At 35.8% G+C, this 27,893-nt stretch overlaps 3 protein-coding genes across 15 annotated transcripts in view; 2 read left to right on the forward strand and 1 right to left on the reverse strand.

The window, feature by feature from the left end:
• The first annotated feature begins 667 nt into the window (after positions 1 to 667).
• On the forward strand, positions 668 to 10,107 carry meltf (melanotransferrin). Its single transcript, XM_026264615.1, has 16 exons — positions 668 to 1,001; positions 1,187 to 1,341; positions 2,108 to 2,207; positions 2,513 to 2,698; positions 4,401 to 4,557; positions 4,679 to 4,746; positions 5,210 to 5,394; positions 5,514 to 5,676; positions 5,849 to 6,000; positions 6,302 to 6,398; positions 6,757 to 6,951; positions 7,151 to 7,304; positions 7,425 to 7,492; positions 8,381 to 8,568; positions 8,655 to 8,847; positions 8,985 to 10,107. The coding sequence occupies exons 1-16, from the start codon at positions 953 to 955 to the stop codon at positions 9,050 to 9,052; spliced, it is 2,178 nt and encodes a 725-aa protein (XP_026120400.1). The 5' UTR covers positions 668 to 952; the 3' UTR covers positions 9,053 to 10,107.
• Positions 10,108 to 10,847: 740 nt separating this feature from the next.
• Positions 10,848 to 16,964, forward strand: lrrc40 (leucine rich repeat containing 40). The gene is made up of 15 exons (XM_026264721.1): positions 10,848 to 11,080; positions 11,387 to 11,568; positions 11,898 to 11,971; positions 12,062 to 12,191; positions 12,482 to 12,605; positions 12,678 to 12,820; positions 12,901 to 13,073; positions 13,367 to 13,457; positions 13,554 to 13,599; positions 13,690 to 13,798; positions 13,873 to 13,980; positions 14,078 to 14,188; positions 14,533 to 14,610; positions 15,097 to 15,282; positions 15,485 to 16,964. The coding sequence occupies exons 1-15, from the start codon at positions 10,936 to 10,938 to the stop codon at positions 15,588 to 15,590; spliced, it is 1,806 nt and encodes a 601-aa protein (XP_026120506.1). The 5' UTR covers positions 10,848 to 10,935; the 3' UTR covers positions 15,591 to 16,964.
• lrrc7 (leucine rich repeat containing 7) overlaps positions 15,946 to 27,893 on the reverse strand; it is a 106,915-nt gene continuing 94,967 nt past the window's right edge. For 12 of the 13 annotated variants that reach the window (XM_026264652.1, XM_026264658.1, XM_026264644.1 and 9 more), the window contains 4 exons: positions 26,970 to 27,200; positions 22,056 to 22,148; positions 21,093 to 21,167; positions 15,946 to 18,221 (listed from right to left, as the gene is read on the reverse strand). In XM_026264652.1, the coding sequence (XP_026120437.1) occupies positions 18,114 to 18,221; positions 21,093 to 21,167; positions 22,056 to 22,148; positions 26,970 to 27,200 (507 nt within the window). In that variant the 3' untranslated portion in view covers positions 15,946 to 18,113. The remainder of the gene's footprint in view (positions 18,222 to 21,092; positions 21,168 to 22,055; positions 22,149 to 26,969; positions 27,201 to 27,893) is intronic. The other variant, XM_026264677.1, reaches the window with a different exon arrangement.

Genomic DNA, 27,893 nt, shown 5'->3' on the forward strand with positions numbered 1-27,893 from the left:
CGTGTAAATAATTAATGCTACAAATGCATCTTTTGAACAGTTATATCTTAGGTTATTTTTTTAACAAGAGACACAGTAGTTCACCCAAAATTTAAAGTTCAACAAAATGTAATATTTTTTCTTCTGCAAGTTTTTGGCTGAACTCATTTTAAGCAACACACCAGAAGAGCTGGAGAAAACACTGCCACCATAAAGTGTGCTGCATTATTGTATAATTGTAGTGTATATGTCGTCATTAAACATGTTTCCTTCCTGTTGTAAAACAATATTAAATCACAGTTACAACTCCCTTTTGGCAAAATACCTCTAGGAAGCAGCTGAATAGATACTTTACGATGACAGTAAAAAAATATTACTAAAATGAATACAATGAAGTTTTAAGTCAGACAAAAATCAAGGTGTTTGACTCTTAATAATATTAATACTTAGTCAAGAAGTGTCTATTTTTATGATTTTATTCTTATAGCCTATCCTGCATGTTTCGTAAACGTATTCTTTGGACACTTTAGAGGGCAAGAAACAAAAACTGACCAGAATGTGTCCAAACACCTTTTGTCTCATTTTTGAACAAAATATCTAAACTACACGTCAGATTGTCATTTGCTTATTTTTCAAGGTTAAAAGTTTTTTTTTTTTTTTTTTTTCTGGGTCTTAGTGACCGCCCTTGATTCAGAGCCTTCTTTAATTATCTTATGGAAAAAGGTGGAGTTTGAAAGAATGAAAGACCACTCTGTGTGCACCTTGGACCTCCGCCCGTCTGTTGGACGTGTCGTCCCGTATGTCGACATTATAGTCTATAAATCCTGAATTTGACTGCACGTATCTTTTATGATCAAGGTACCATTTCCCGTGTAGTTGTGTCGAAGAGCTGAGTCGTGTTTTGGACTTTGCAACAGTCTCTCAGATATAAAGCTACAGTAACGCACTAACATTGCGCACTCTCCAGTCAGAAATGGACACCTGGGCTATTCTAAGCATTCTGCTTTTGGTCACGCATTACGGTAAGAAACATTTCATATGAGGTCAAAATATTTTTTGTATCTGTCTTTAAGTAGGCTATAGTAGCCTCTACTGTATGAAATTTATGTTTTTAATTATGTAAACAACAATGAATCTGAGACTCTTTTCGAAATAAAGGTGGAAGGCTAAAACTAATCATGACAATATTATAAATGTCTTCGTTTAGTGTCAGGGCAGAGTACAATAAGATGGTGCACTATTTCTTCTGCGGAGGATTCCAAATGTAAAGCAATGGTTCAGGCCTTCACCAGCGCTGCAATTCGACCAGCGCTACAGTGCGTCCTCTCATCATCTAAAGCCGAATGTGCTCAAAAACTCACCGTAAGTCTGTCTAAACAGTCACCCAAACGTTATTTCAGTGTTATTAATACAACATTCAGTCAGAGTTGTCTGGTCATTATTAATGTTCTCAAAGCGTCATGATTTTAAAAATGTACTAGGCCTACTTGTTTAAGAGAACTTTTAAAAAGTAAGGCTCCCACAATGTGTGCATCATTATAAAATGGAATGTTCTTAACGACAATGAAATTTTAAACAAAGTTTTTGAAAATTCATAATGAATGTTTTCATAACTTAATAGGAACGTTAGCAAAACGTTCTTAGAACTCTATCTGGTACTTTAGGCTATATCGTTTTTTTATGTGATGGAAACGTGCATGTGATAAAATGAAATTTTACGTGACAAATTCCTCTATATTTTAAGTTTTTTAATTTTTTTGCTTAAACATTAAAATTCTAAATTGTATCACTTTTATGGAACAGAAAACGTCAAACTCCCAGAAAAAAAAAAAGTAAAAAAAAAAAAAAAAATTCACATTGAAATATATATTTATACATTTTTAATAGGCTACATTTGTTTATGAGAGTTGTAGCATCACAGAAATTCCAAGGTTCAGATTTAAAAAGCTTTTCTCCCACACAGAGAATTTATCACAAACATATGACAAATGATCATGTCCCTGCTCAGATATGCATTTGTAGTCTTTTGTGTGTTCGTTTTATGGGCAGAAATACACTAAAATCATTTTCTTTCCAGAAAAAAATTCAATAATCAAGATGCAATTGTGATCAATATTGCTTTTGACAGAAAAATGAAGTTGATGCCTTCTCAGCCAGTGCTAAAGAGATATACGACATTGGCAAGCAAGCCAGCATTAAAATTGCAGCTGGAGAATCTGGAGCAGACGGTATGTTCTTCTTTTGGTGCTGTAGATACCAGATTATGCAAGTTGTCTTTGAAATGAAAGGGCAGTGATTAAAGTCATAAATGTCAACAGTACCATTAGGTTGAATATTAACAGATTTACAATTTCTGTATCAGTATTTGATTACACAATTACTTTTATTATAATAAAAAAAATTATGTAGTGAATGTCCATTATAAGTATGGATGTTATGGACTATCCATAGTTTTATCTGGCAAAATTCTACTTTTAGAGTAACTAGTTAGTCAACAAAGTCTTAAAATTTGTTCTTCATCTAACGGCAACAGGGAAAGGAGTAACATACTACGGTGTTGCTGTGGTGAAAAGGTCAAATTCAGCCATCAACATCAACAATCTGAAGGGAAAGAAGTCTTGTCACACTGGCAAGCACCGCACAGCTGGCTGGAACGTCCCTCTGGGGTATTTGATTGACAATGGAATGATGTCAGCCATGGGGTGCAACATCCCTCAAGGTAGTCCATTGTTCATGGTGCAGCACATCTTAAAGGGATAGTTCACCCCAAAATCTAAATTATGTCATTAATAACTCACCCTCATGTCGTTCCAAACCAGTAAGACCTCCATTTATCTTCGGAAAACAGTTTAAGATATTTTAGATTTAGTCTGGGAGCTCTCAGTCCCTCAATTGAAACTGTGTGTATGGTATACTGTCCATGTCCAGAAAGGTAAGACAAACATCATCAAAGTAGTCCATGTGACATCAGAGGGTCAGTTAGAATATTTTGAAGCATTGAAAATACATTTTGGTCCAAAAATAGCAAAAACTAAGACTTTATTCAGCATTGTCTTCTCTTCTGTGTCTGTTGTGAGAGAGTTCAATACAAAGCAGTTTGTCATATCCAATTCGCGAAAGAATCATTCGATGTAACCGGATCTTTTTGAACCAGTTCACCAAATCAAACTGAATCGTTTTAAATGGTTCGCATCTCCAATACGCATTAATCCACAAATGACTTAAGCTGTTAACTTTTTTTACTGTGGCGGACACTCCCTCTGAGTTCAACCAAACCAATATCCCAGAGTAATTAATTTACTCAAACAGTACACTGACTGAACTACTGTGAAGAGAGAACTGAAGATGAACACCAAGCCGAGCCAGATAATGACTCGTTCACGAGTCAAGAACCGGTTGCATTGGTTTTCGGATCACCAGTAGTTCTTTTGGACAGTTTGATTCAATAGACTGTTCACCGGTCTTTGCGCTCGACGTAATGGCGTCATTGACGATGATTGCCCTTGATTCAAGTCTTCGGTTTACCTGGGCTCATACCATTAGCACAGAATCAGTTCAGAATCAATCACCAAAAGAATCAGTTCGGTTCAGACGCTCTGTGTGTCAGTCTGCTTCACGCTGAATCACACATGCGCAGTATCATCAGCTCCTCGGTTCACGAATCGGACGCGTCTGACAGAAACGATTCTTGACTCGAGAAGAGTCAATCTTTTGTTCGTTATCTGGCTCTGCTTGGTGTTCATCGTCATCTCTATCTTCACAGCAGTTTAGTCAGTGTACTGTTTGAGTAAATGAATTACTCCGGGATATTGTTTTATTTTAACACAGAGGGAGTGTCAGCCGCATTAAAAAAAGTTAACAGCTTAAGTCATTTGTGGATTAATGCGTATTGGAGAAGCGAACCGTTTAAAAGGATTCAGTTCGATTTGGTGAACTGGTTCAAAAAGATCCGGTTACATCGAATGATTCATTCGCGAACCGGATATCACAAACTGCTTTGTATTGAACTCTCTCACAACAGGCATGGAAGAGAAGACAATGCTGAATAAAGTCGTAGTTTTTGCTATTTTTGGACCAAAATGTATTTTCAATGCTTCAAAATATTCTAACCGACCCTCTGATGTCAAATGGACTACTTTGATGATGTTTTTCTTACCTTTCTGGACATGGACAGTATACCATACACACAGTTTCAATGGAGGGACTGAGAGCTCTCGGACTAAATCTAAAATATCTTAAACTGTGTTCCGAAGATAAATGGAGGTTTTACTGGTTTGGAACGACATGAGGGTGAGTTATTAATGACATAATTTAGATTTTTGGGTGAACTATCCCATAAAATTGTCAGATGTCAGATTTTTTTTATTATATAAAGAAGGAAACAATTTATTTTAATTTTGTGGCTCACCATCTTGTATTAGGGGTTGCTGACTTCTTTAGCGCCAGCTGTATCCCTGGGGCTAAAGATGACCCTGCGTCCCTGTGTCAGCTGTGTGTGGGAGATGGGACAGGAACAGGAAAAAATAAGTGTGATGAAAGCACTTTAGAGCACTATTATGCATACAATGGAGCGTTCAGGTACCATATTTATTGAACAAATTAAAATCATACAGTAGTGAAACATAGCTGGTGCAGTTACAGCTTTGATCATGAGAAATATTCTCAGTGTGTCATTTAACTGTTGTTTTGGGCTTCACAGGTGCTTGGTTGAGGATGCAGGTGATGTTGCCTTTGTGAAGCACACAACTGTAAGAGAGAATACAGATGGTAAATGTATACTCCAGTGGGTCTCAACCAGGGAACTTCAGCAAACTTCCAAAGGGGATGCAGGGTTACTTAAAATATGTTATATTTAAATATATAATAATTATATAATTAATTAATTAACTTATAGAAAGTATAATTATTCCATCTTAATTAATGAAGATGCAACGTGAAATCATACACACATATAAACATAAATAGGTGCATGGCAGCAAATTATTAGACAAATTTACAACTCCAAAGTAATTCCTCAGTTTCTGTTAATGATATAATATAGTAAATGTTATGGTTAGAGCTTTTATGCATAGCAAACAGTATGTTTGTGATTGTAAGAAAATAAAGTGAAAGTAAGCACATGCATTGAAGTTCTGATATGCTAAGTATACACCGTGATTATACAGGAAGTGTGGACAGTAAAGTTTGATAAGTGACAGATTATCATCAATCTTTTAACTTTGTGTCTCAGGTCAGGGTGATTCATGGGCTCAAGGCTTGCACTCTGAGGACTATCAGCTCCTGTGTCGGGACGGCACCCGCAGTCCAGTCAGTGATTATGAGAAATGCCATTTGGCTCGAGTCCCATCGAGGGGGATTGTTGTCCGCACTGACATCAGCAGTTCAGTGGTTTACAACATGTTACGTGAGGGACTGGTATGATCCTTTTTGAAACTGTCATTTATTAGGATTTTGAAATCCATTTTACATTTGTATTTCAATGTGACGGTTTCATTTAAGTGTGTGTGTGTGTGTGTGTGTGTGTTTCTCTTTAGCAAAAGTCTGGGTTCTCCATGTTCTCCTCAGCTGGCTTTGAAGGGACAGACTTGTTGTTCAGCGATGCTTCAACCACATTTAACCAAGCAGGAAATGAAAACTATATCAAATGGATGGGCCAATACTATAACATACTGAGAGCAATGGACTGCACAGAGTCAGGTGTGAATCTTTGCATCTTCATCAAACAATCAAAAATTACAATTTGAAACGCATGCTACTATGCTTACTATGCATGCTATTTACTTTTTTACATTGTACTCAAAATCTGTGTGTGTGTGTGTGTGTGTGTGTGTTTGTGTGTGTGTGTGTGTGTGTGTGTGTGTGTGTGTAGACGTTCCCTCCCGCCTACGCTGGTGTGTCCTGTCTCATGGAGAGCAGCAAAAATGTGCAGACATGGCTGTGGCATTCAAAAGCAAAAGTTTGATTCCTAACATTCAGTGTGTCTATGGCTCATCTGTGGAGGACTGTATGAAGAAAATACAAGTATGCCAATTAAGAGATATTTGAATACCAAACTCTCTTATTCATACCCGCTGAGACCAAAACGATAACTATAAAAATATTGATTTTATATTGAACTATAAAAATTCAATGATTACTATACAATCATATACTGTATATCAAGCCCTTATACTCTATTTATAAACTATATATAGTTTCGCTCACTAAAATCTGCAAGTCAAGTTCAGAGACTAAAAATTCAATTCATTTTCCCAATGGAGAAACAGATTTGTACAAACTGCCGAAAAAGTGAATTGAATTTGAATGAGACTCTTTCCTCCAGAACAAGGAAGCTGATGCCATCACTCTTGACGGAGGTTACATCTACACAGCGGGGAAGAGTTTTGGTTTGATTCCTGCTGTTGGGGAGAGCTACACAGGTTAGAGCCAAACACTTTCAATTTACTTTGACTATTGGACCATATGCTTTTAATGTATGACATTACTTCAATATGATATAAAGTAGACATTGAAAATATGGGGGGGAAAAAACATAAAAAAAGAGAGCATAGCAAAAAAGTAAATAAAAACTAAACTATATATTTGATTATTCAATTAATAATTAATTGAAAATGTATGAAATTACTTGAATATAGTATAATGTGAACAGTTATATGTGCTCACTGGGTGACTGTTGTTTGTGTGGGAAAGATTTTCAACAGTGCCTGATGAAACATCAGCTGTTTTATTCATAAATGATGATTCATTTTCACAAGCCGCTGTGATTCTCTGTGCTAGGAGACACTGACGGAAGCATTTATTATGCTGTGGCTGTGCTGAGGAAGAGCAACAGAGACATCCAGAGATTCAGTGACCTCAAGAGCAAGCGCTCCTGTCACACAGGTTATGGAAGGACTGCAGGCTGGAACATTCCCATGGGTCTGCTAATAGAAAAAAGCATCATCAAACCGCAGACATGCCAAGTCGCCCAAGGTTGGACATGTACTGTAGTGCACACATGCCATGGGTTCCTAAAATCTAAAAAAAACAGTGAAAAGCTTTTAGCTTTTTACTCCAAATTTTACTTGTAACTTTGTGTCAGTTATTACAAAGGTATTGAAACAAAAGTCATATTGTTCTGCTATATAAATAGCAAAATCAGTGCAATGAGGGTGTTTAATTCTGCTTTTAGCTGCTGGGGAGTTCTTTGAATCTGCCTGTGTACCTGGAGCCAATCAGAAAGGTTTTCCCAGTAACCTGTGTGAGCAGTGCATCGGAGACTCCAGTGGTCAGAGCAAGTGTGAAAAAGGCAAGGACCTATACGACGGTTACGATGGAGCCTTCAGGTAATCCACTACACTGCAAAAAAATCTTTATCTGAAAGATTTGGTGCTAATTTGCATTTTACCAATTGAGTATTTGCATAAAAACTAAGTATTTATCGTGGTCTCTGTTTAAATTCTCAGGTGTCTTGTTGAAGGTCATGGGGATGTGGCCTTTGTCAAACATTCCACTGTATTCCAGAACACCGATGGTAAAAATATCTCTGTTGATTTAGGCCTTTAAACTTCTTTATAGAGCTGTTCATTCATGATGTCAATTGGCCATGGATTCCCTCAGCATTCTACATCTTATTTTTATAGCCCAACATTTGTATCACAAGTTTAAATATAAACAAAATATAAAATAAGACAGTAAAAAATAAAAATGGAAATAGTTGTAATAATAATGATAATAGTAATAATAATTACTAAATAGACTAAATGTTATAATTAGTGCTGTCAAATGATTAATCGAGTCCAAAATAAACGTTTTTGTTTACGAAATGTATATTTATTATGTATGTATAAATACACACACATCTATATTTAAGAAAATAGGTTACGCTTATATATTAAATATATTTTTATATGATACAATTACTTTAAATATAAATATATACATGTAAATATTTTCAATATATATATACTGTATGTGTGTGTCTTTATAAATACATAATAAATATACACTATACACACACATACATTATGTAAACAAAAACTTTTTTCGGATGCGATTAATTGCGATAAATCGTTTGACAGCACTAGTGATAATTAACAGCTCATTTTAAAATCTCATAACATGATCTTTCAAAAATGTGAATGGTTGGAAGTGGTCTATAATTGATATTTCTGATTTTCTTTAGAATAGCCGTTTTTTATTTATGAGGTACGTGATTAACAATACTTGTGGGAGAAAACTAAGAAGAAAAAAAGAGGAAAAAATTCCACAGAAACCCATGGCTCAAAAATACTCATTCTTTTATGGGTTGAGGACTAGAAACTGAACAGTAAATTCATGCATGCTACATGCAGCAAGCAGACCATTACATCATGTGCAAAAGTCTCTAGTAGTTCTCTCATGTCAGAACTGTTATTTCCAGGAAACAATACCGATTCTTGGGCGGTAAACCTGGAATCCCGTGATTTTCAGCTACTTTGTTCTCAGGAGTCTCGTGCTGAAGTCACTCAGTACACTAAGTGCAACTTGGCCCGTGTCCCTTCCCACGCGGTTATGATAAGACCCGATACCAACCACCATGTCATCTTTGGCCTCCTGGACAAAGCCCAGGTATGGATATCCCAGTATCATTTTTCAGGGTCATTTGAAGATGGAGTTGTCCTTGTCTGTATGACTTTTTGGTTTGCACCTTTCAGAACTTCTTTGGAGTTAATGCTGCCTCAGGCTTCAAGATGTTTGACTCCAAACCCTATGAGGGATCCGACCTGATTTTCAAGGATTCTACTATCACTTTAATTGGTGTAGGAGAGAGGAAGACCTATGAGGAATGGCTTGGCCAGAGCTACCTGGATGCAGTAACAGCCATGGAGTGTTCAGCTTCATCAACAGGTCTCTCTCTCTCTCTCTCTCTCAGCATGCATATATATATATATATATATATATATATATATATATAAACACATACATATATATAAATATTTCCATGGATTGTTTTAATAAGTCTTTTCACTTTGTTTCTCTTACAGTGTTTTCCTCATCCTCACTTTTGCTGATGTCCATTGTGAGCTCCCTGGTGTCCCTGTTGGCTTTATAGTGGCTCTGCCAGCCACAGAAGTATTTTTCAACTCTGATCTTCATACTCATGTTGAAATTTCTAGTATTTAGGTGATTCAAGTTCAAATCAAATCGCTAAATCTAAAGCAACAATATGCTTAAGCAATAGCAGTGCCTTTTATCTGTGATTGTAATGGTACATAGTACACGGTACGTGCCTATGGTTGATAAGCTTTGAAAAGTGGGTCTAGGGGAATTTTTGGGGCCGTCTTAAATTAGGAACTGTAAAGAGTTGGTTAAAGTCTTCCTTTAAACTAAGTATAAACCAAAGCTAGTTTGTTGTTATGACCATTTGTATTATTTTTACTCTGAAATTCCTGAGGGCAATAGCCATATCAGTGCATATGCTTTGCCTGTTACATATTTATTGCACAATGTTTATTGCAGCTTTTAAAACCAACATTTTATTATGTTATGAACTATATGAAGGCACATGCCATATCAGGGAATATGTTGTGTCTATCATTTTCCCCTTTGATGATTTTTGTATCATGTTGTATCAGTTGAATGCAGCATGCACTGGAGTTGTACTACTGAAAGGTTTTTTCCTCTCACATTCAAACTGATTCTTGCTTGCTTAAATCAACAACATACTGTACTAAGGCATTTAAAATCCAAAATATTTTTTGACCGATCTAATAAGTAGTCATTGAGATTAAATAAGCTTTTCACCTGTGATAATCTCAGCAATGCTTTCATTTCAGGGAGAGGAGAAGTATTTCATTTCAATGCTTGTTCAGTCAGTCAAAACCCACAATTGTGCTCCAGTTGATGATTTACACATTGTTTAACACAAGTATCACTTACTTGATCTCTTGCTTCATGTGTTTCTTTGAGAGATTTTTATTTTATTTGTTCAGATACCATATCAGTGTATATGTGCTGACACATGAATGTTCTACATTAATGTCTGCTTTGTCTTGCAATTTCTTAATGAAATGATTAGGATATAACTAATATTTAGTTGCCAGGCCAGTGCGTCTGCTCAAGTATTACAGTATATTGTCACTTATTTGAAATAAACAAGCATCTTAAGATGTGTGTTGTTGTTCATCACTGCAGCATAATGATTTAAACAATAATTATTTAGTATAATTTTTATATGTAATTTAACATTATATTCAAGTGCAGTATGCATAAAGCTTGAGCTATTCAAATATATATATGTATATATATATATATATCAAATAGATTTGTTATTTATGTAATAATGTAAAATTGTCTTATTCTATTTAAATGACACATTTTTCTTCAATATACTTTTTTGTTTTTATAATATACTATAATATACTATTGCTTTAATATATTACATACATACAAAAAAACAAGTTTTAAAAACCCATATCTACATTATTATTTACTTTATTATAGATGAATGGAAATATCATGAAGTCTGGCTGCATATCAAGCTGTTGTTCACTTATAGCACCATCTGCTGATCATATTACCATACGGGATTCTACACGTGGACTTAATGGGTCATTATATGTACTGTACATCCATAAAGCTTAAAAAACTGCAAAAGCAAACCAGGGAACGGTTGTAACATTAAGGTGAAAAACGTTTTGTATTTAATAACAGATGTTGTGAGCTGAAGGTGAAATTGATGTTTCTTATACTCCTATACAAGGGTCAGCAAATCATAAAAAGCTTTCTAAGATAATGCAAAATATTAGTAATAATTTAAAATTTCAACAAAAAAATTATACTATTTATGTGTCACGACGAAAACGTTCCTTTTTCGGGACTTTTATTTTAAAATATTGGAGGCCTTTTATTATACTTTTAGTTTACAATCGTTGACTTCACAACACTACAACCTCTTTCACGTTTACAGGTGTTTTGATCTCATATTTCGTATTCATGTCTCGTTTCAAACGAGGAGCACATGTGGACTCTAGAGCGGGATTTAGGCAGGAGAAAGAAGACTGTCCTGTCCCATATGGTTTACTGAAAGCTGCTAGAAAGAGCGGACAGCTCAATCTATCCGGGCGCGGTCTAACTGAAGGTAACAGTACGTTACTAGTGAAACACTAAACGTTACCCGACACCAAAAATTACCAAACGTAGTTTGTGTAAGCCTGCTCTAGAAGATATTACATTTGTCATTAATGGCGTGGGAAAATACATGGAAATTTCAAGATTTTGTTCAGGTTTCTGTCCAAAAAGTTTGAATGAGATCTTATCGTGACTCACATAACAGTAACAACAACAACAGCAGCTGCGGCAACATTGTTCTATACTGAGGGAAGAAATGTTTACTGTGGTGAATTTCTGTAGGCTTCTGTAAGTGTGCTCTTGTATTTGGGTTCAGTTCCTCAGAGCGTGTGGAGGCTGAACACAGACACACCTCAGGAAGCTCAGCAGAGCTTGTCATTTGGAGCTGAAGATCGGTGGTGGGAACAGACAGATCTGACCAAACTTCTGCTGTCTTCCAACAAACTCCAGAGCCTCTCTGAAGACGTCAAACTCCTCCCTGCCTTGGTTATCCTGGATGTAGGTTTTTGCACAACTCGTTTTGTTGGAGAATGTTTTTACAAACTAAACCCTGCACGTCAACACTTTTTATTCTATTCTTTAGCAAATAAATGTGAATGGCTGGGATAGCTACTTTGCTATGGTTAAATAAATGTAGCTACTTCTATAAACAACATATTACTATTACATTGTTATATTTCATTTTATTATATACAAGTTCTACAATATTCACATTTAATTTTTAAAAAACAAAACAAATGATATATGTAATTTGAAAAAAATTCATTGTTTGTGGGTCTAAATTTTGTTTATAATGTAGCTGCTTTCTGTCTTGCCTTTTTTTCCAGATCCATGACAATCAGCTAAGCTCACTGCCAGATTCTATTGGAGATCTAGAGCAACTACAGAAGCTCATATTGAGGTAATGACGTGGGCAACCCTATATTTGAAGCAATATATCTACCTATTTTGAGTGTTAAACTTGTTTCATAATACCTGGCCCTCTCTGCAGTCAGAATAAACTGACAGAATTGCCTTCGGGTCTTTGGAGACTTACAAACCTGCGATGTCTTCATCTGCAACAGAATCTGATTGAACAGATTCCCCAGGATTTGGGGCAGCTGGTTAATTTGGATGACCTTGTAAGTGACTGAGATCTTGTCTTGACCAGCAACAAACTCGTAACTTTCCAACAACATTATAAAAGCCTTGCTCCTGAGATACTAGTTATATCTTTCATTTAACACGTATATACAGTAGCGTTCAAACCTTTGGGGTCAGTACGATTTTTTTATGTTTTTGAAAGAAGTGTGAAATTATCCACTGCTGTATGATCTTAGGATTTCAAGATGTTGCTGTGATTTCAAGAAGCTGGAACGGTGTACTTAAGTATTCCCAATATTTAGTTGTTTCCTGCTCTTCCCTCTTAAAGGACCTCTCCAACAATCATCTAATGGACGTTCCAGAAAGCCTGGCAAACCTGAAAAATCTTGTGAAATTGAATTTGTCCTGCAACAAGCTCAAGAGTCTCCCTCCTGCCATCAGTGAAATGAAAAGTATGTTTGACAGTAGCAAGTTTGTATATGAATCCTGTTTATCGATTAACCTTCTTCTGTCAACCCTCACAGACCTGAGGATGCTGGACTGTTCCCGGAATCAGCTGGAGAGCATTCCCCCTGTCCTGGCTCAGATGGAGTCCCTCGAGCAGCTTTACTTAAGACACAACAAGTTAAAATTCCTTCCCAAACTGCCCAGCTGTAAAACACTCAAGGTAAACCACGACCACTGATGTGATAGAATAAGTTGATTGTCTTAAGAAGGCTAACAAGAGGCTGTTTTATATATTTTAAGGAACTCCACTGTGGGAACAACCAGATTGAAATGCTGGAGGCAGACCTTTTGAAGCACTTGAGTGCTCTGAGTTACTTGGAGCTCCGAGATAACAAGGTGAAGAGCCTTCCTGAAGAAATAACCCTACTGCAAGGCCTGGAGCGCCTGGATCTTACCAACAATGACATCAGCAGGTGCTGGGAATAGGTTATTGCATGTATACTGTTAAATATAGTGCTGTGTTTTGTGGCAACTATATGACCTTCTACATTCTGAACCTAAAAAAAGAAGGTATTTTGAATATTTTTTTAAAAACAAATTGGTTCCATAATACTCATATAAATTCCATAGTCGTTCATCAACCAGAAACAGTGCAGCAAAATTAAAACAGTTTGTTTACCAGCATTCTTCAAAATATCTTCTGTTGTGTTCTGCAGAAGAAAAAAGAAAAAGAAAATCATAAGCCTCTCTTTTTTTCGTGAACCAGTCTGCCGTGTGGACTTGGCACATTACCCAAGCTGAAGTCTTTGGCTTTGGAGGGCAATCCACTGAGGGCAATCCGCAGAGATCTCCTGACTGTGAGTCTTCAACACATCACAACTGTCTTCATTTTCTAACACTTCAAAATTCTGAAATGGATCAGAAAGTCTTCAATAACTATATATTCTATGCAGAAAGGCACTGGGGAGCTCCTGAAGTATCTCAGAAGTCGAGTTCAAGGTATGGCTATATAATCATGTAAAGATTTAGTATGGTTTTTCAGCCACATTTATTATTAAAAGGTTCTCTTTTGTCTTGTTTGAAATGCAGAGCAACCAGATGGGGGCTCGAAAGAAGAGCCAAAAACAGCAATGACCCTCCCAAGCCAAGCTAAAATCAATGTGCATGCCATCAAAACTCTCAAAACTCTAGACTACAGGTAACAATACATCTCCCAAAGTGACTTAGCAGGATTTTGTGTATTTAACAGTAAAAACCTGCCATTTTAATTAGTGAGAAGCATGAGGCATCCATCCCAGACGAGGTGTTTGATGCAGTTGATGATAGTCCTGTGGCCCACGTAAACTTCAGCAAAAATCAGCTGATGGCAGTTCCACCCAGGTGATGCATATGCATATGGCATATGGCCATTCCAACTAATCAGAAGCGTTTCAAAGATTTACGGAACACTTACTGCTTGCTCTCTCATTTCCTGCAGAATCTTGGAGTTAAAGGACACCCTAGCAGACATTAATCTGGGCTTTAACAAGCTAACAAGCATTCCGGTGGACTTTTCCATGTTGAAACAACTGGTACATTTAGATCTCAGGTAAACCTTAACTTCTTTTATGTCCTTCTAAGGCTCCAATTTAAAGATCTTATTATGCTAATTCGGTGGTTCACACATACTCTCAAAATGAGAGTGCTATTTTTAAGATGGCACAGAGGGTAAAAAAACTATAGTAATTGTATAGAGTAGATGGGGAGGGGGGTAATACCTGGATTTTTTCAGATATTTTGTGCTCTGATAAATGTCACTTCAAAGCAAATTATGACTTAATGAATTTGATTTAAATAAATAAGAGCTCTGAGATCACTTAGGTGTGACACATTACCATAATTTACCATAACAAAGTGCACTGAACTTATGGCTTTTTTCAATTTTATTTTTAGAAACAATCTATTGATCTCACTGCCAATGGAGCTGGAAGGCTTAACCAAGCTGCGGAGTGTTATTTTGTCTTTTAATAGGTACGTTCTACCTTTCTCACCCTCACCCCGCCATGTAAAAATACCGTATTTTTCAGACTATAAGTCGCACCAGTCCAAAAATACGTCATGATGAAGAAAAAAAACATATCTAAGTCGCATTTATTTAGAACCAAGAACCAAGAGAAAAAATTACCGTCTACAGCCACGAGAGGACGCTCTATGCTGCTCAGTGTAGGCTACAGGAGCATTGAGCGGCATCTCTGGCAGCATAGAGCGCCCTCTCGCGGCTCGAGATGGTAATGTTTTCTCTTTGTTCAAATTCTCTTGGTTCATGTCAAATTAATTTTGATAAATAAGTCGCACCTGACTATATAAGTCGCAGGACCAGCCAAACTATGAAAAAAAGTGTGACTTATAGTCCGGAAAAGATGGTACTGTATATTAAATCAGTTTGACAAAATATAAATAGTATCACTGTTTTGGTGTTCTTTCGTGGTCTGAATAGTTATTCACATTTCTCTTTAGGTTCAAGTCATTCCCAGAAGTGCTGTATCGCATCTCATCCCTTGAGACCATTTTAATCAGTAACAATCAAGTTGGAGGCATCGATCCAGTCCAAATGAAGACCTTAAATAATCTATCTACTCTGGATCTGTCCAACAATGATATAATGCAAGTGCCTCCAGAACTTGGCAACTGTACCAGTCTGAGGTGAGCGTAATTTCCCTTCTGATTTTAGAAAACTGTGGACTTTAGTATCTAGACTCTATATTTGACCTTTTTTTTTTGTATGAAAATGAGGCAATCGTACAGGCTACTCAACCGAAAATCTGGACAAAAACTCTGATTATTATTACAAAGGTCTTGAGCCTGTTAGTTAAGTATGATCTTATAATTTATCCTATATCTGTAGGGCTCTAATGCTTGATGGGAATCCTTTCCGTAATCCAAGAGCTGCCATCCTCAGTAAAGGAACAGATGCTGTCCTGGAGTATCTCCGAAGTCGTATTCCAACATAAACTTCACGTTTAATGTAACGTTAACCATCATTGATAAACGATCAATTCTTGTGCCATAACACTGACAGTATAAAAAAAAAAGAAGACACAATAATAAATCATCTTCTGCCACTTGTTTTAATTAATCTTACCATTAAAAATGGCATTGTAAACAAACCTTCGGCATGCGTTGTGATGAATTTAAGACTTTGTCAACCGAATGAACCAAAAAAAATGTTGTTTGTGTTGAAGATTTGCATTTTATAATAGATTTTCAGTGAATGTTTCTATTTTCCATTATGAAAGCACTAGTAATAAATAATGAAAATAAAGCCCTTTTTATCATCTATAAAGGACCACAGAATGACCATTAATAACAATAGTGACATTTTTATTATTTGTACAATAAAGATACATTATTCAAAACACCTCTTAGATACTGAAAAAAATCTGTACTCCAAAGCCGAAAATGGCTCCAATATTCGCTGAACAGCATTGGACTTGCTTCTTTTTATACAGGTTTGTATTTTGAATTTTTTTTTTTAACTAAAATTTATTTTAAATATGTACATATATCATCTGCAAAATGCATTCGAGACACAGAATATATGTCATCAATTACATATTTGCGGTAATACAGAAAAAAATTGGAAGGAGTAAACTTGCATGTGCAAATAAATGATATGATAAATTGTCACTAATTCTTTTGAACTAAATCGAATAATTTCTTCTAGATATAATTACTTTTTGCACAAAAATGAAACGGCATTCAAGTTCAGTAAGTCTTAATACTGCAGAAAGCTTTAAGTACATTCACAATCTATTGGAATAAATTATTTAAATGTCTCCATTCATAGTTATTTACATCAATACTGCAATTAGACTGAATAGTACAATATTATATTTTATATTCAGCAGGTCTTTAAACACATACAAAAATGACCATTTGTATATTCATATACATATATGTTTATGACACAAATTCACAATTACTTTAGAAAGAATTGTACATATTTGTTTCTAGTGTTTCGTTCCCTCACAATCTAACGCTCTGTCCATACATTGGCTTTGTTCTTTATAAAATTTAACAATTTGAGCATAGCTAATTATATCAATATATTAGAAACCATTATTTGAAAACATTTAGTAAAAATAATCATTATCAAATATTCTTTCACAATAGTATTTGAACAATTAATTGCATCCTCCGTAATAATCTTTATTTAATAATCAACAATATTCCTCTGAAGCTGAATGCAGTGGATGTTGTGTTGGGGTCTTTCAGAGTGCATTTCCACTCAAAACTCCTTCGAAATGCTACATTTTTAGCAACATTTGAAACGTGCCCAGGTTTTTTTAAGGGATTTTATGGCACTGTTTGTCACAATGACAGATAAAAAAAAAAAAAAAAAGGCCAAAAAGAGATGTAAAACAAAGGTTATGTAAAAATGCTTTGTTCAAAACACATTGACCCCTAATAAGCATCCTAATAAAACAAGTTTAAGAGTGAAAGCATGCTCAGTAAAGCCTTACATGTGTACACTGTATCTAGTCAGTTATATTATGACAGGAATTCCCTTTATTCCATTAAAACAAATATTTAAAAACCTTAAAGCAGCAGAACAACAACAAAGCAATTGGAATTAAGATTATTTTTTTTTTGCCCTTTTTTCCTCCGTTAAACTGTAGTATGTGATATGAAAGTGCATTTGTATATGGAAAACTGTGTTGCCAATAAACTGCCACATGTGTATGAATTTTCCTGGCAGCCAACAAAGGTATGTGAGAATAAAAAAAATAAAAAACATGGAAATTTGTTTTCACATTACTTGCAAATGAACAAAACCCACCCTGATCTGGGCTAGGACAAATCCATGAATACCAATAGAGGGTGCTGCAGGAAAACCACACAGATGGAAGAAATATTGCTTAGGGTTTCATTTCTGTCATTTGATTTGTGCAAATACAGAAAATTAGGGTTTATCAAGATTAAAAGGGGACTTTTTCGATTTCCCTAAATTGTTGTTTTCATGAGAAGGATGTCTTTTCTTAGTTGTTACAAAAACTCATCGATGTGTTAGAAAATCATCATCAATGTGTCTTTCATTCACATTCTACGCTCTTATCACATTTGAGTTGTAGATGTATATATTTACACAAGGCATTTACAAAGTTGAGGCAGTGTTATGGTGGGTAAATGTCCTTAAAAGCAGATGTGCTTTCATGCTCCAAGATTAAACCGAAAAGCTGCTAAGAAAAATAGGTACAAAATAATACGCCATATAAATAAGCAGGAAAAAATGCACCCACTTACAGCCACAGGCTGAGATAAAGAAGATTATCAGCAACATCAACAAAAGATTTTAACCAATGTATGTTCATGTAGGATGTGTGAGCCATATGTTAAGTTATTATATATGTCCTCTAGTGTACATTTGGCACTGGAATTTGCCATTGGTCCAGCAATTGGCAAAATTGTTCCTAGATAAAAAGATGATGTACAAGTTCCTGTGTTCCATCTGGGTGAGAAGTCTATAAAAATATTTATGTTGTGCTCTCCCTTAAGATTACCAAGTCCACAGTTTTCGGAAAATTCTTCAGAAGAGACACTGCAGTTTCATGCTCCATGTGTAAGAAACTATGTCCGTTGGCCTGCAATGCAAGAATGAAGCACAAGGTAAACAAAATGAACTGAGAGAGGGGAGGGAGGGAGGGTAGCAGGAACGGGCACAGCAGTACAGTAGGGCTGGGAGCAGGCCTAGCTCATAGAGGATAAAGAGATATACACTGTGAGGGAGAGAAAAGAGAGAGATGCACACGGGAGATCATGCTGTAAAAGGAGAGAAGGTGGAAAGAAGCTGGTCTTTAACTCTGGATCTGTGGAAAGAGAAGGAGCTGCTTTCTGCAGGCCATTCTAGTGCCGTACACTGACAGCAACAAACAAAACCAGAGACAACCCAATAACTTCCCATGTTGTTTAGGCTTGTATGTGCTTTCATTTATTTATTTTTTTGTTGGAAATGTTCTACAAGAAAATATATATATATATATATTATAAATTTGTATATACTCTATTTATACAAACAGGTGCATCTAAAAAAATGGAATATTATGGAAAAGTTCTTTATTTTTTCTAATTTAATTCAAAAACGCAAATTATATTCTTCTTATATTCTAGATTCATTGCACACAAACTGAAATATTTCAAGAGTTTTTTGTTTTAATTCTTATGTTACGACTTAAAGCTTAGTTTGATTAATTTTGAGTATAAATACTGGGTACCTCTTCAGCTAGTTTAGAACATGCAACCACAATTACGGGAAAGTCTAATGACTTGACAGTTGTCCAGAAGACAATCATCAACACCCTCCACAAGGAGGGTAAGCCACAGAAGGTCATTGCAGAAATGGCTGGCTGTTCACAGAGTGCTGTATCAAAATATATTCATAGAAAGTTGACTGGAAGGAAAAAGTCTGGTAGGAAAGGGTGCACAAGCAACAGGGATGACCACAGCCTTGGGAAGATTGTCAGGAAAAGATGATTCAAGAACATGGGAGGATTTCAAGAGTCACCACACTCAGACATCTTCAGGAAAAAGGCTACAGCTTTCACATTCCAAGAACCAAGCCACTCTTGAACCAGAAAAAAAGGTCAGAACCATTTCACCTGGGGTAAGGAGAAAAAGAACTGGACTGTTGCTCAGTGGTACAAAGTCCTCTTTTCAGATGAAAGTAAATTTAGCATTTCATTTGTAAATCAAGTTCTGGAGTCTGGAGGAAGACTGGAGAGGCACAGAATCCAAGCTGTTTGAAGTTCAGTGTGAAGTTTCTGAAGTCAGTGATGATTTGGGTGCCGTGACATCTACTTGTGTTGCTCCATTGTGTTTTATCAAATCCAAAGTCAATGCAGCCATCTACCAGGAGATTTTGGAGCACTTTATGCTTCCATCTGTTAACAAGCTTTATGGAGATCCTGATTTCCTTTTCCAGCAGGACTTTAGCACCTGTCCACACAGTGCCAAAACCACTACCAAGTGGTTTGCTGACCATGGTATTACTGTGCTTGATTAGCCAGCCAACTCACCTGACCCGAACCTCACAGAGAATCTATGGGGTATTGTGAAGAGGATGAGAAGTAACATCTGACAAACAATACAGAGGAGCTGAAGGCCGCTATCAAAGCAACCTGGGCTTCAATAACGCCTCAGTAGTGCCACAGGCTGATTGCCTCCATGCCATGCAGCACTGAAGCGGTAATTCGTGCAAAAGGAGCCCCATCCAAGTACTGAGTGCATAATTAAACCTGCTTTGGAGATCTTGAACATTTCTGTTTTGTAAATCTTTTTTGATTGATCTTTGAGAAAATATATATAAAAAATTTTGAGATATTGAATTTTTTATTTTCCTAAGCTGTAAATCATAACCATCAGAATTAAAATAAAAAACTTGTGAAATATTTCAGTTTGTGTGCAATGAATCTAGAATATAAGAAAGTTAGCTTTTTTTTAATTAAATGACAAAAAAAATAAGAACTTTTCCAGGATATTCTAATTTTCTGAGATGCACCTGTACTACAATTAAAAAGGTTTACTAGAATTTAGTAAGATTTATTTAATTAATTCAATAAGGAACCATTAAACTGATCACAGGAAAGACATTTATGGTGTTTTAAATGCTATTCTTTTGAATGTTCTATTAATCAGAGAAAAATGTATCCCGGTTTCCATAAAACTTCTAAACAACATAAATGTTTTTAACACTGATAATAATAAGAAACAGGTAACACTTTACAATATGTTAAATGCATTATCTAGATAAAATGAACTAACAATGGGCAATATATTTACATGTTATCATTATAAATTAATAAAATGTAATTCATTGTTTATGTTAGTTCACAGTGCATTAATGTTACCCAATATAAATTTTTTTATTTAAACATGTATCAGTAAATGTTGACATTAACATTAACATTGATTAATATTAATAAAGTATTTAAGTATTGTTTAACTAATGTTAATGAATGAAAACTTACTGTAAATTGTTAATAATAATAATAATAATATAAAGTTTATATTTTTAATAATAATCATAATATTTAATTAGTCATTTTTTGGAGGTGAAGGTTTATATTTCACTACACTAAAAAGACCAGATTCAATCTGCATCGCAAAGTTAAATGTTAATTGAGTGGTGTGGTCTGTTTGACTGATTTACATTCATTTTGTAATATATGATTAATCAAATTCATCAATTGATATCTTATAATGTCAAATATATTGCAGGTCATTTAACTGACTTACAAAACAAAATGTTATAACAATCTTTGTTTTTTTTTAATCAGAACAATAACGCATTTCAAAGTTGGTCAAACATAACAACAGAGGTCCATGCTCACTTGTTTGAGACACAAACATACACACACACTGGACATTTAATGCCACATGCAAAGCCCTCCACTGGCAGTGTGGCGGAAGATGCATTGTCACAGCTTGTGGGACAATGTGATGGAGAACAGTGTTACCTTCAGAATTTTGTCCCCTGGTTGAAGAACGTTGGCGGCAGGTCCATCAGGCTGTACCCTAGTAACAAAGATACCCTATAAGTCAAAAGTGATATGAGGTTAGGAACCACATGGTGACTATGGTTTAGAATCTTTGCCTTTTGATCTGGATTTAGATTTTCTTTTGTATCTCTCTCTTTTTCTAATAAATTCAAAAGGCAATCTATTAAATAATTACCTTCATAAATGTATTACCTTTTACAAGTAAATGCAAATGTTAAACTGAAAAACAAATGTAACAAATGTTTTTATTTTATTTTAGAGTTTTGTCAGTGACACTGTTTATGTGCTGGAATCAAGGCAGAGATTATAAAGCATAAAGATTTAAATTACATGTGGGACCCATCAGTATGTGTCATGTCAACACATATCAAGTCTTATTATTGGCGCCACATGTTGAGAGTCCACCAAACTTTACGTAATTTCTTCGGGGCTCACAGGGATTCAGCTTGTTAGAAGAACCCCAAAGCAACAATAATGAATACAAGCAGTCTTTATGCTATGCTGAAAAACGTATGGTTAAAACAGAACGACACTTTTTCATGGAAATCTAAACACAGTATGATATTAATACAGATTCCTAACATACAGCTTCATGTGAAATGGAAATATGTTTTTTTTTTCATGCGCTTCAGCAACATCTGACTCACAAAACACTTTTGTTTTAACTATTGCCAAATGTTGCCAAGACATGAAGAGGTTAAAAGGTAATGCAGTCAGCTGGTGCGCAAGGTTGTGCATTGCAGTAGCGCATGTTTCCATGGTAACTCTACTGAGAGACACACTTTACTAACTGAAGAGAGATGGCTTTGATTTTTGTTCTATATAAAGCACCATTTTAATGTGATTTCTGAGAATGAAATGCTAAAATTAGCATAATACATTATACTCTGTCCTTTAAAACTGAGAGTGAAATGGTCTTACCATGTCCGAGGGCTTGAAGGGGTTCCCCTGTCCACTGATTCCCCCTGAGATGCTGAAACCAAGGCCAGGGTTCTTCTCGATCCTTACACAGAGCTGTCAACAACATAAAACAGAATATCAGATTTAAGGCTACATTTATCTGAATACATTTGAAAATGCCTCTCTTTATCTGCTTTTTTGGCTTTTCATCCACATTAAGATGTTGTTTTTGTAGACACTACAGCTTTTTGAAACACTCTTCCCAAGTGGGTACATTTGAAAAGGCCATCTTCATGTTGAAGTGTCGACTGTGAAAATGGAGGTATTCCTGGATTGCATCCAGGTGCCACTGATGACAGCATGGGCATAAATAGGCAGCAGGTGCAACACGTACCAGGTTTTCGTTGAGGAGACGAGCTGGTAACCTGGCTGCCCAGTGGTGGTACAGCAGCCATAATGATAGGATTTGACATTTCTGTTCCCTCCTTCGGGGAACGAGGGTTACATACGTAATTGAGATGTTCCCTTACAGTCTGTCACTACAAGTCATGTCGTGAGGCTATACTGTGGACTTTGCACATATGGGATCCACTTAGGTCTCTGCATATTGAACCCTCCACTCTACAGTACAGACACTCTGGAGCAGTATTAGCAAGCCAACACTAAACTGGGCCCTCTCAGTTCCAATACCCATTTGAGGTGAAAACACAGGTGGATACCGGCTCAACACAAAGATTATATAACCGAGAGAACGTGTTGGGGGTTGCCCAGCCTACAGCTCTATAAATATCTGTCAGTGAGGCACCACGAGTCAGCGCCCAGGAGGATGCAACACTTCTAGTTGAATGAGCTCGCAACCTGAGTGGGCAGGGCACAGCCAGTGCTTAATAAGCCAAGGTGATGGCATCCATTATCCAGTGGGACATCCTCTGCTTAGAGACGGCATTCCCCTAACGGACAAAGAGCTGAACTGAGGTCCTGAAGCTTTGTGTCTGGTCCACGTACAATCTCAAAGTGCAGACGGGACAGAGCAATGTATGCAGGTCCCCTAAACTCTTAATGGAGGCCAATGCAACCAGGAGCAGAGTTTTCATTGAAAGAAACTTGTGCAGTTGGGGACCCGTCCAAACCCTCGGCACTGCATGCCTTGTCGTAGGTCGCCCCCAATTTCAGTGGCTTCTGGGCTAATGGCAGCTTCTGCAGCAGTTATACTGCTTGGGTTGCTTCATATGAGACGTCTTCAGAACTGGCTTCATGGCAGAGTCGTGATGTGGGTGTGGCAACGCGGCACTCACTGGGTCCTAGTTGCACCCGTGTAGCGGAATAAGCTATTTCTAAGCTATACTCACACTGTCATCAGCGGCAGCTGGATGTAATCATCTCATGCCAATGTGTATTGGCTAATTTAATTTACACTTGAAGTAGATTGATCTATGGAAGTGAGATCCCAATTCATCGGTCAAGATGTGACTCGTAGTGACCGACTGAAAGGGAACTAACACTAGCTTCACTAATCTTTTTGTATTCTATTTGTTTTCTTTTTTAATTATTATAGGCCTACAATTAACAAAAGCAAAACAGGCCTCTAACACTAGGTTGCTCTATTATTTTTCTATTATATTTGTTTTCTTTTTAGTTATTATGTAATAAAAAAAACTTGCTACGTGTACTGCATTAAGCTAACCGAGTCTTGTTATAGCACTTGCAAATCATTTCTCTTTTGTTGATTTTGATTACTTCTATTGTCCTCATTTGTGAGTTGGATAAAAGCACCTTTTAAATGACTAAATGTTAATGTAATGTCTTAGCCAAGCACATAGGTACCAACTGAATAAAAATGAAAACCTAGTTATTGTGACTTTTTACAGTTTATATCTTGTTGCTAATTCTGACTAATTCTGTCCAATTACTTTTTTTTTTCTAATTTAGTGGCATAAGACGGCTTCCTCAGGTGCTAGATATGGGTATCATGTCACAAAATATATTTTTTAATATGACTGAATTTGTATGTAACATGATCATCATTTAATAAAAACCATTGTAAGTTACTAATTCCAATGTCTTCATTTGCACGTTTATTCAAACAGCACATAAATTAGAGGTAAATGTACCAATTAAGCTCACCAAAATCTACATTGAGACAATTTTAGTGCACAAGATATTGAAGAAGTTATGTTAAAATAAAATATTACTCTCATTCAAACAAAAATATTTAATTTTATTTTAAATGACAAAATGAATGTAAATCAGTCAAACAGACCACACCACTCATTTCAATTAAGATGTACATAATTAAATGCAAAAAGTCTGGCTTAATAGGTACATGTTTGTACCCTTTAAGCACACCCTGCTCCCATTAAGCTCACAAGTTTTATTTAAAAAATCTTGTTTATTTTAAACAAACTTTTTAAACAATAATTGAAAAAAGTTTTATTTGAAAGTACAAAGTTAACCACAAAAAACAGAACACTAAAATCAAACAACAAAGGCATTCATTTTGTTCAATTATATATTCATAGTGAAGTGTCATTTAAGTACATTGCAACATCTAGACTAGTCCACGTTCAGCTAAATAACATATCTTCAAAAATCAAATAAGACAAACCAATAAAACATTTGAATTCATGGAACACAGAAACTACCCTTATGATTAAGCCTCTTATTAAATGTATTTAATAAGACTTATCTACTTATCTATAGTCTTATAAGGCTACACAAGGAATACACTACACAATTGTTTTTTGTGTAGTGTAAGTACATTTTATTTATAGAGCACATTAAACATAGCAAAGCTATCCAAAGTGCTGAACAATGTAAAATAAAATTAAAAGAGAAAAGGAAACACAGAAATGAAGCAAACAAGACATATAGTACAATAAAACAACAATGAAGTGAAATTCAAATGCTAAGGAGAAAAGATAAGTTTTCAACCTCTATTTATAAATGGTAATGGAAGGTGCAAGGCAGCAGTCTAGAGGCAATTGGTTCCACAGACGTGGGGCAGTGACTGAAGAGGCTCTGTCACCCTTAGTTTTCAAACGGGAACGAGGGACAGATAAAAGAGCCCTGTCAGCGGATCTTAAAAGTCTTGTAGATGGCAAAGGGATAATAAGATCTTCAAGATAAGATGGAGCTTGATTGTTAAGAGCTTTAAAAACAAACAACAGAATCTGAAACTGAACTCTAAAATGGACCGGAAGCCAGTGAAGAGAAGCTAAAATTGAGGTGAGATGGTCATATTTCTTTGCCCCAGTCAGCAGCCTTGCAGCTGCATTTTGTACCAACTGAAGGCATGAAAGCGATGACTGAGGAAGACAGTGTATTACAGTGAATTATAGTAATCTAAACGAGAAGTAATAAAAGCATGAATAACCTTCTCCAAAATCCTGAAAAGACAAAAATGATTTAAGTTTGGAGATGACCCGTAATTGATAAAAACTGTTCCTAACGACAGATTTAATTTGGTTGGAGTCTATGATAATTCCCAGGTTTCTAACCTTTGAGGAAATGGAGGGGAAATGATTGCCCAGCTTTTTAATAATATCCTTTCTTATTTTTGGGGGACCAAAAACTATTTCTGTTTTGTTCTCATTGAGTTGGAGAAAGTTATTTGATAACCATTTATATATATATATATATCTGAGATACATTCCAGCAATGGTTAAATAGAATCACCCGTTTTTAGCGGGAGGTACAACTGTGTATCATCAGCAATGAAAATAAACTGTATTCTAGCCTCCTGGACAAATATGACAGGTTTCTGTTGGCTCCTTCTCTGAATGGACGGGCATAAACTATAATTATGTCTAGATTTTGTTATCTTAAAGCGGTGAAAATAAGTTATAAAATAGCCATTTTATAAAGATTTAGTTAAGTGACAGCCATCGGTTTATATTTAAAGTATGTTTATGAAGTATTTACATAGATATTCAATGTGGAAGAGCTTAAAGGGAACATACTGAGTTTAATTGGAGAAGCAATTTTTTTATGTAATGTTTATTAAATTGACAATATTTTGCTAAATAAATTATCTAGGTCATGTATTAAGATCATACATATTTTATTATGTACAACTGTTATTAACAATATCTAAAAAAGTATTCTTTTTCTTATTGATGTCGCACTGAAGCTATGTTGTTTTCATAGTAGTGCACCCTTTAAGCAGTATAAAACCACAGAGCAGCAATAAACTGTAAATGTATAATATTATGGCCTTAGAAGTACAAGCCAGTAATGCCTGTGAAATAATATATTAGTCTAGCACAGGTCTCCCTACATCCCCAGAATATTATTATATACAATTATATTATTTACAATAAGGGAACAGATCCAAACATTATCAAAGAACATGACTGAATTCAGTCTAGCACGCTCAAAAACTCCAGTTATAATCAATAAAGCTGCCTACAATGTCAAAAGAATCTTTTACTTAAATAGTACTTAAATATATTTCCACTTTGTTGTGTATGATGAGAGAATTCGTGAGAGTTTAGAATTCAGTCAGCGTGCGTGCGCTCAACACAACTCTACATTTCAGCGATGACTCATCTGAGCGCCTCTGATTGGCCATTGCATTCATAAGCTCAACAGAATCATGTGTGATTTGTTAATGCAGAACGCTGTAAAAACGCATAATTTGATGCATCATTAGCAGATCTAAATTTAAATTCAATTTGACACTTTTCATTCCATTTTCACTTTATTTGTGATATCCTTAATAGATTTAGTTCAATTGTACAGGAGCATATTTGCTGGCATTTTTGCCCCAAGCACCCATTAATTTAAGATCTGTGGCCATACGTGTCAGATATAGCAAAAGTAACTAAGACAGGGCGGCTCTTTGCAAAGAGTCAGTTGGTCTTCTTTCTTGCATCCATTTGCAACTGTCCTTTTCTTGCCATTTTATTTGAATGTATTCTGAGAGATGACCTGTACCTGCTCTGGAAAGCCATCCATACTCTTCTGGCCTTTAGTCTGGATGAAGCAGCGGGCACTCTGAGGCCGGGGGCTGGTGGTAGTGATGGGCATGGGCAGAGGTGACTGGTACTGCTGGATGGACACCTTGTTGATGGCCCCCTCATACTGCTGGTCACGGGCCGTCCGGTGGGGATGGTTGGCTGAGGTTATCATCATAGTCTGTTGTTGATGGGGATTGTGAACACCAGGCTATGGACACACATTAGGCAAACCTTTAATGATGTAGACTTCATACAGACGGCAAGCTCCTTCATATCATTACAAGCACAAAGACATTTATTAGTCACACAGGACCTCATGACATTTTGATTTCCCTATTAGATGTATTAATTTAATTAGACTTTTCTTCATAACACTAAATGTGTCAGCAGAAGCAAAATGTTCCATAATATTGAGAGAGAACCTTAAGACATTCACCGATAGACTGAGGTTGCTAAGGAGACCGAGTGAGAACATGCATTGTGAAATGAATCACGACAGCAGGTAGTAATTAACCCTGGCATTTGAAAAAATTAACATGGCAATCACGATATAACAGCGACGTCTATCTCACAGAGAACAGGTTAAGCCAGAGGAAACTAAAGAGTAGAACATGACAGGGTTTAATACTTAGAGACATGTGGGCGTCTCTCTAAAAAACACATTGTGGAAATAATAAAACTATAGTGAGATCCAGACTAATGCTATGAATCATATATAATATATAACTTTGTTTTTTAGTTGCTGAAAGAAGCTGTATTTATGTAACCAAAAATACAGTAAAAAGTAATATTTAGAAATACAATTTTACTGTAGATTACCACATAAAATAAGTTTTTCTTAGGTAATTTTTTTTTTTTTTTACTAGAACAATTTAACACATGAAATACATCAAACTTACAC

Source organism: Carassius auratus, chromosome 6 (genome assembly GCF_003368295.1).
Source record: "Carassius auratus strain Wakin chromosome 6, ASM336829v1, whole genome shotgun sequence".
Taxonomy (NCBI): Eukaryota; Metazoa; Chordata; class Actinopteri; order Cypriniformes; family Cyprinidae; genus Carassius; species Carassius auratus.

What these genes read in the sequence shown, in the direction of transcription:
- meltf (XM_026264615.1), top strand. Translation starts at nt 953, where the DNA reads ATGGACACCTGGGCTATTCTAAGCATTCTGCTTTTGGTCACGCATTAC. An exon ending in TGTATTCCAGAACACCGATG is followed by an intron (nt 7,493 to 8,380) that starts GTAAAAATATCT and finishes TGTTATTTCCAG; the next exon opens with GAAACAATACCGATTCTTGG. An exon ending in GTGTTCAGCTTCATCAACAG is followed by an intron (nt 8,848 to 8,984) that starts GTCTCTCTCTCT and finishes TTTCTCTTACAG; the next exon opens with TGTTTTCCTCATCCTCACTT.
- lrrc40 (XM_026264721.1), top strand. Translation starts at nt 10,936, where the DNA reads ATGTCTCGTTTCAAACGAGGAGCACATGTGGACTCTAGAGCGGGATTT. An exon ending in CTGCCTTGGTTATCCTGGAT is followed by an intron (nt 11,569 to 11,897) that starts GTAGGTTTTTGC and finishes CTTTTTTTCCAG; the next exon opens with ATCCATGACAATCAGCTAAG. An exon ending in ACCAACAATGACATCAGCAG is followed by an intron (nt 13,074 to 13,366) that starts GTGCTGGGAATA and finishes TTCGTGAACCAG; the next exon opens with TCTGCCGTGTGGACTTGGCA.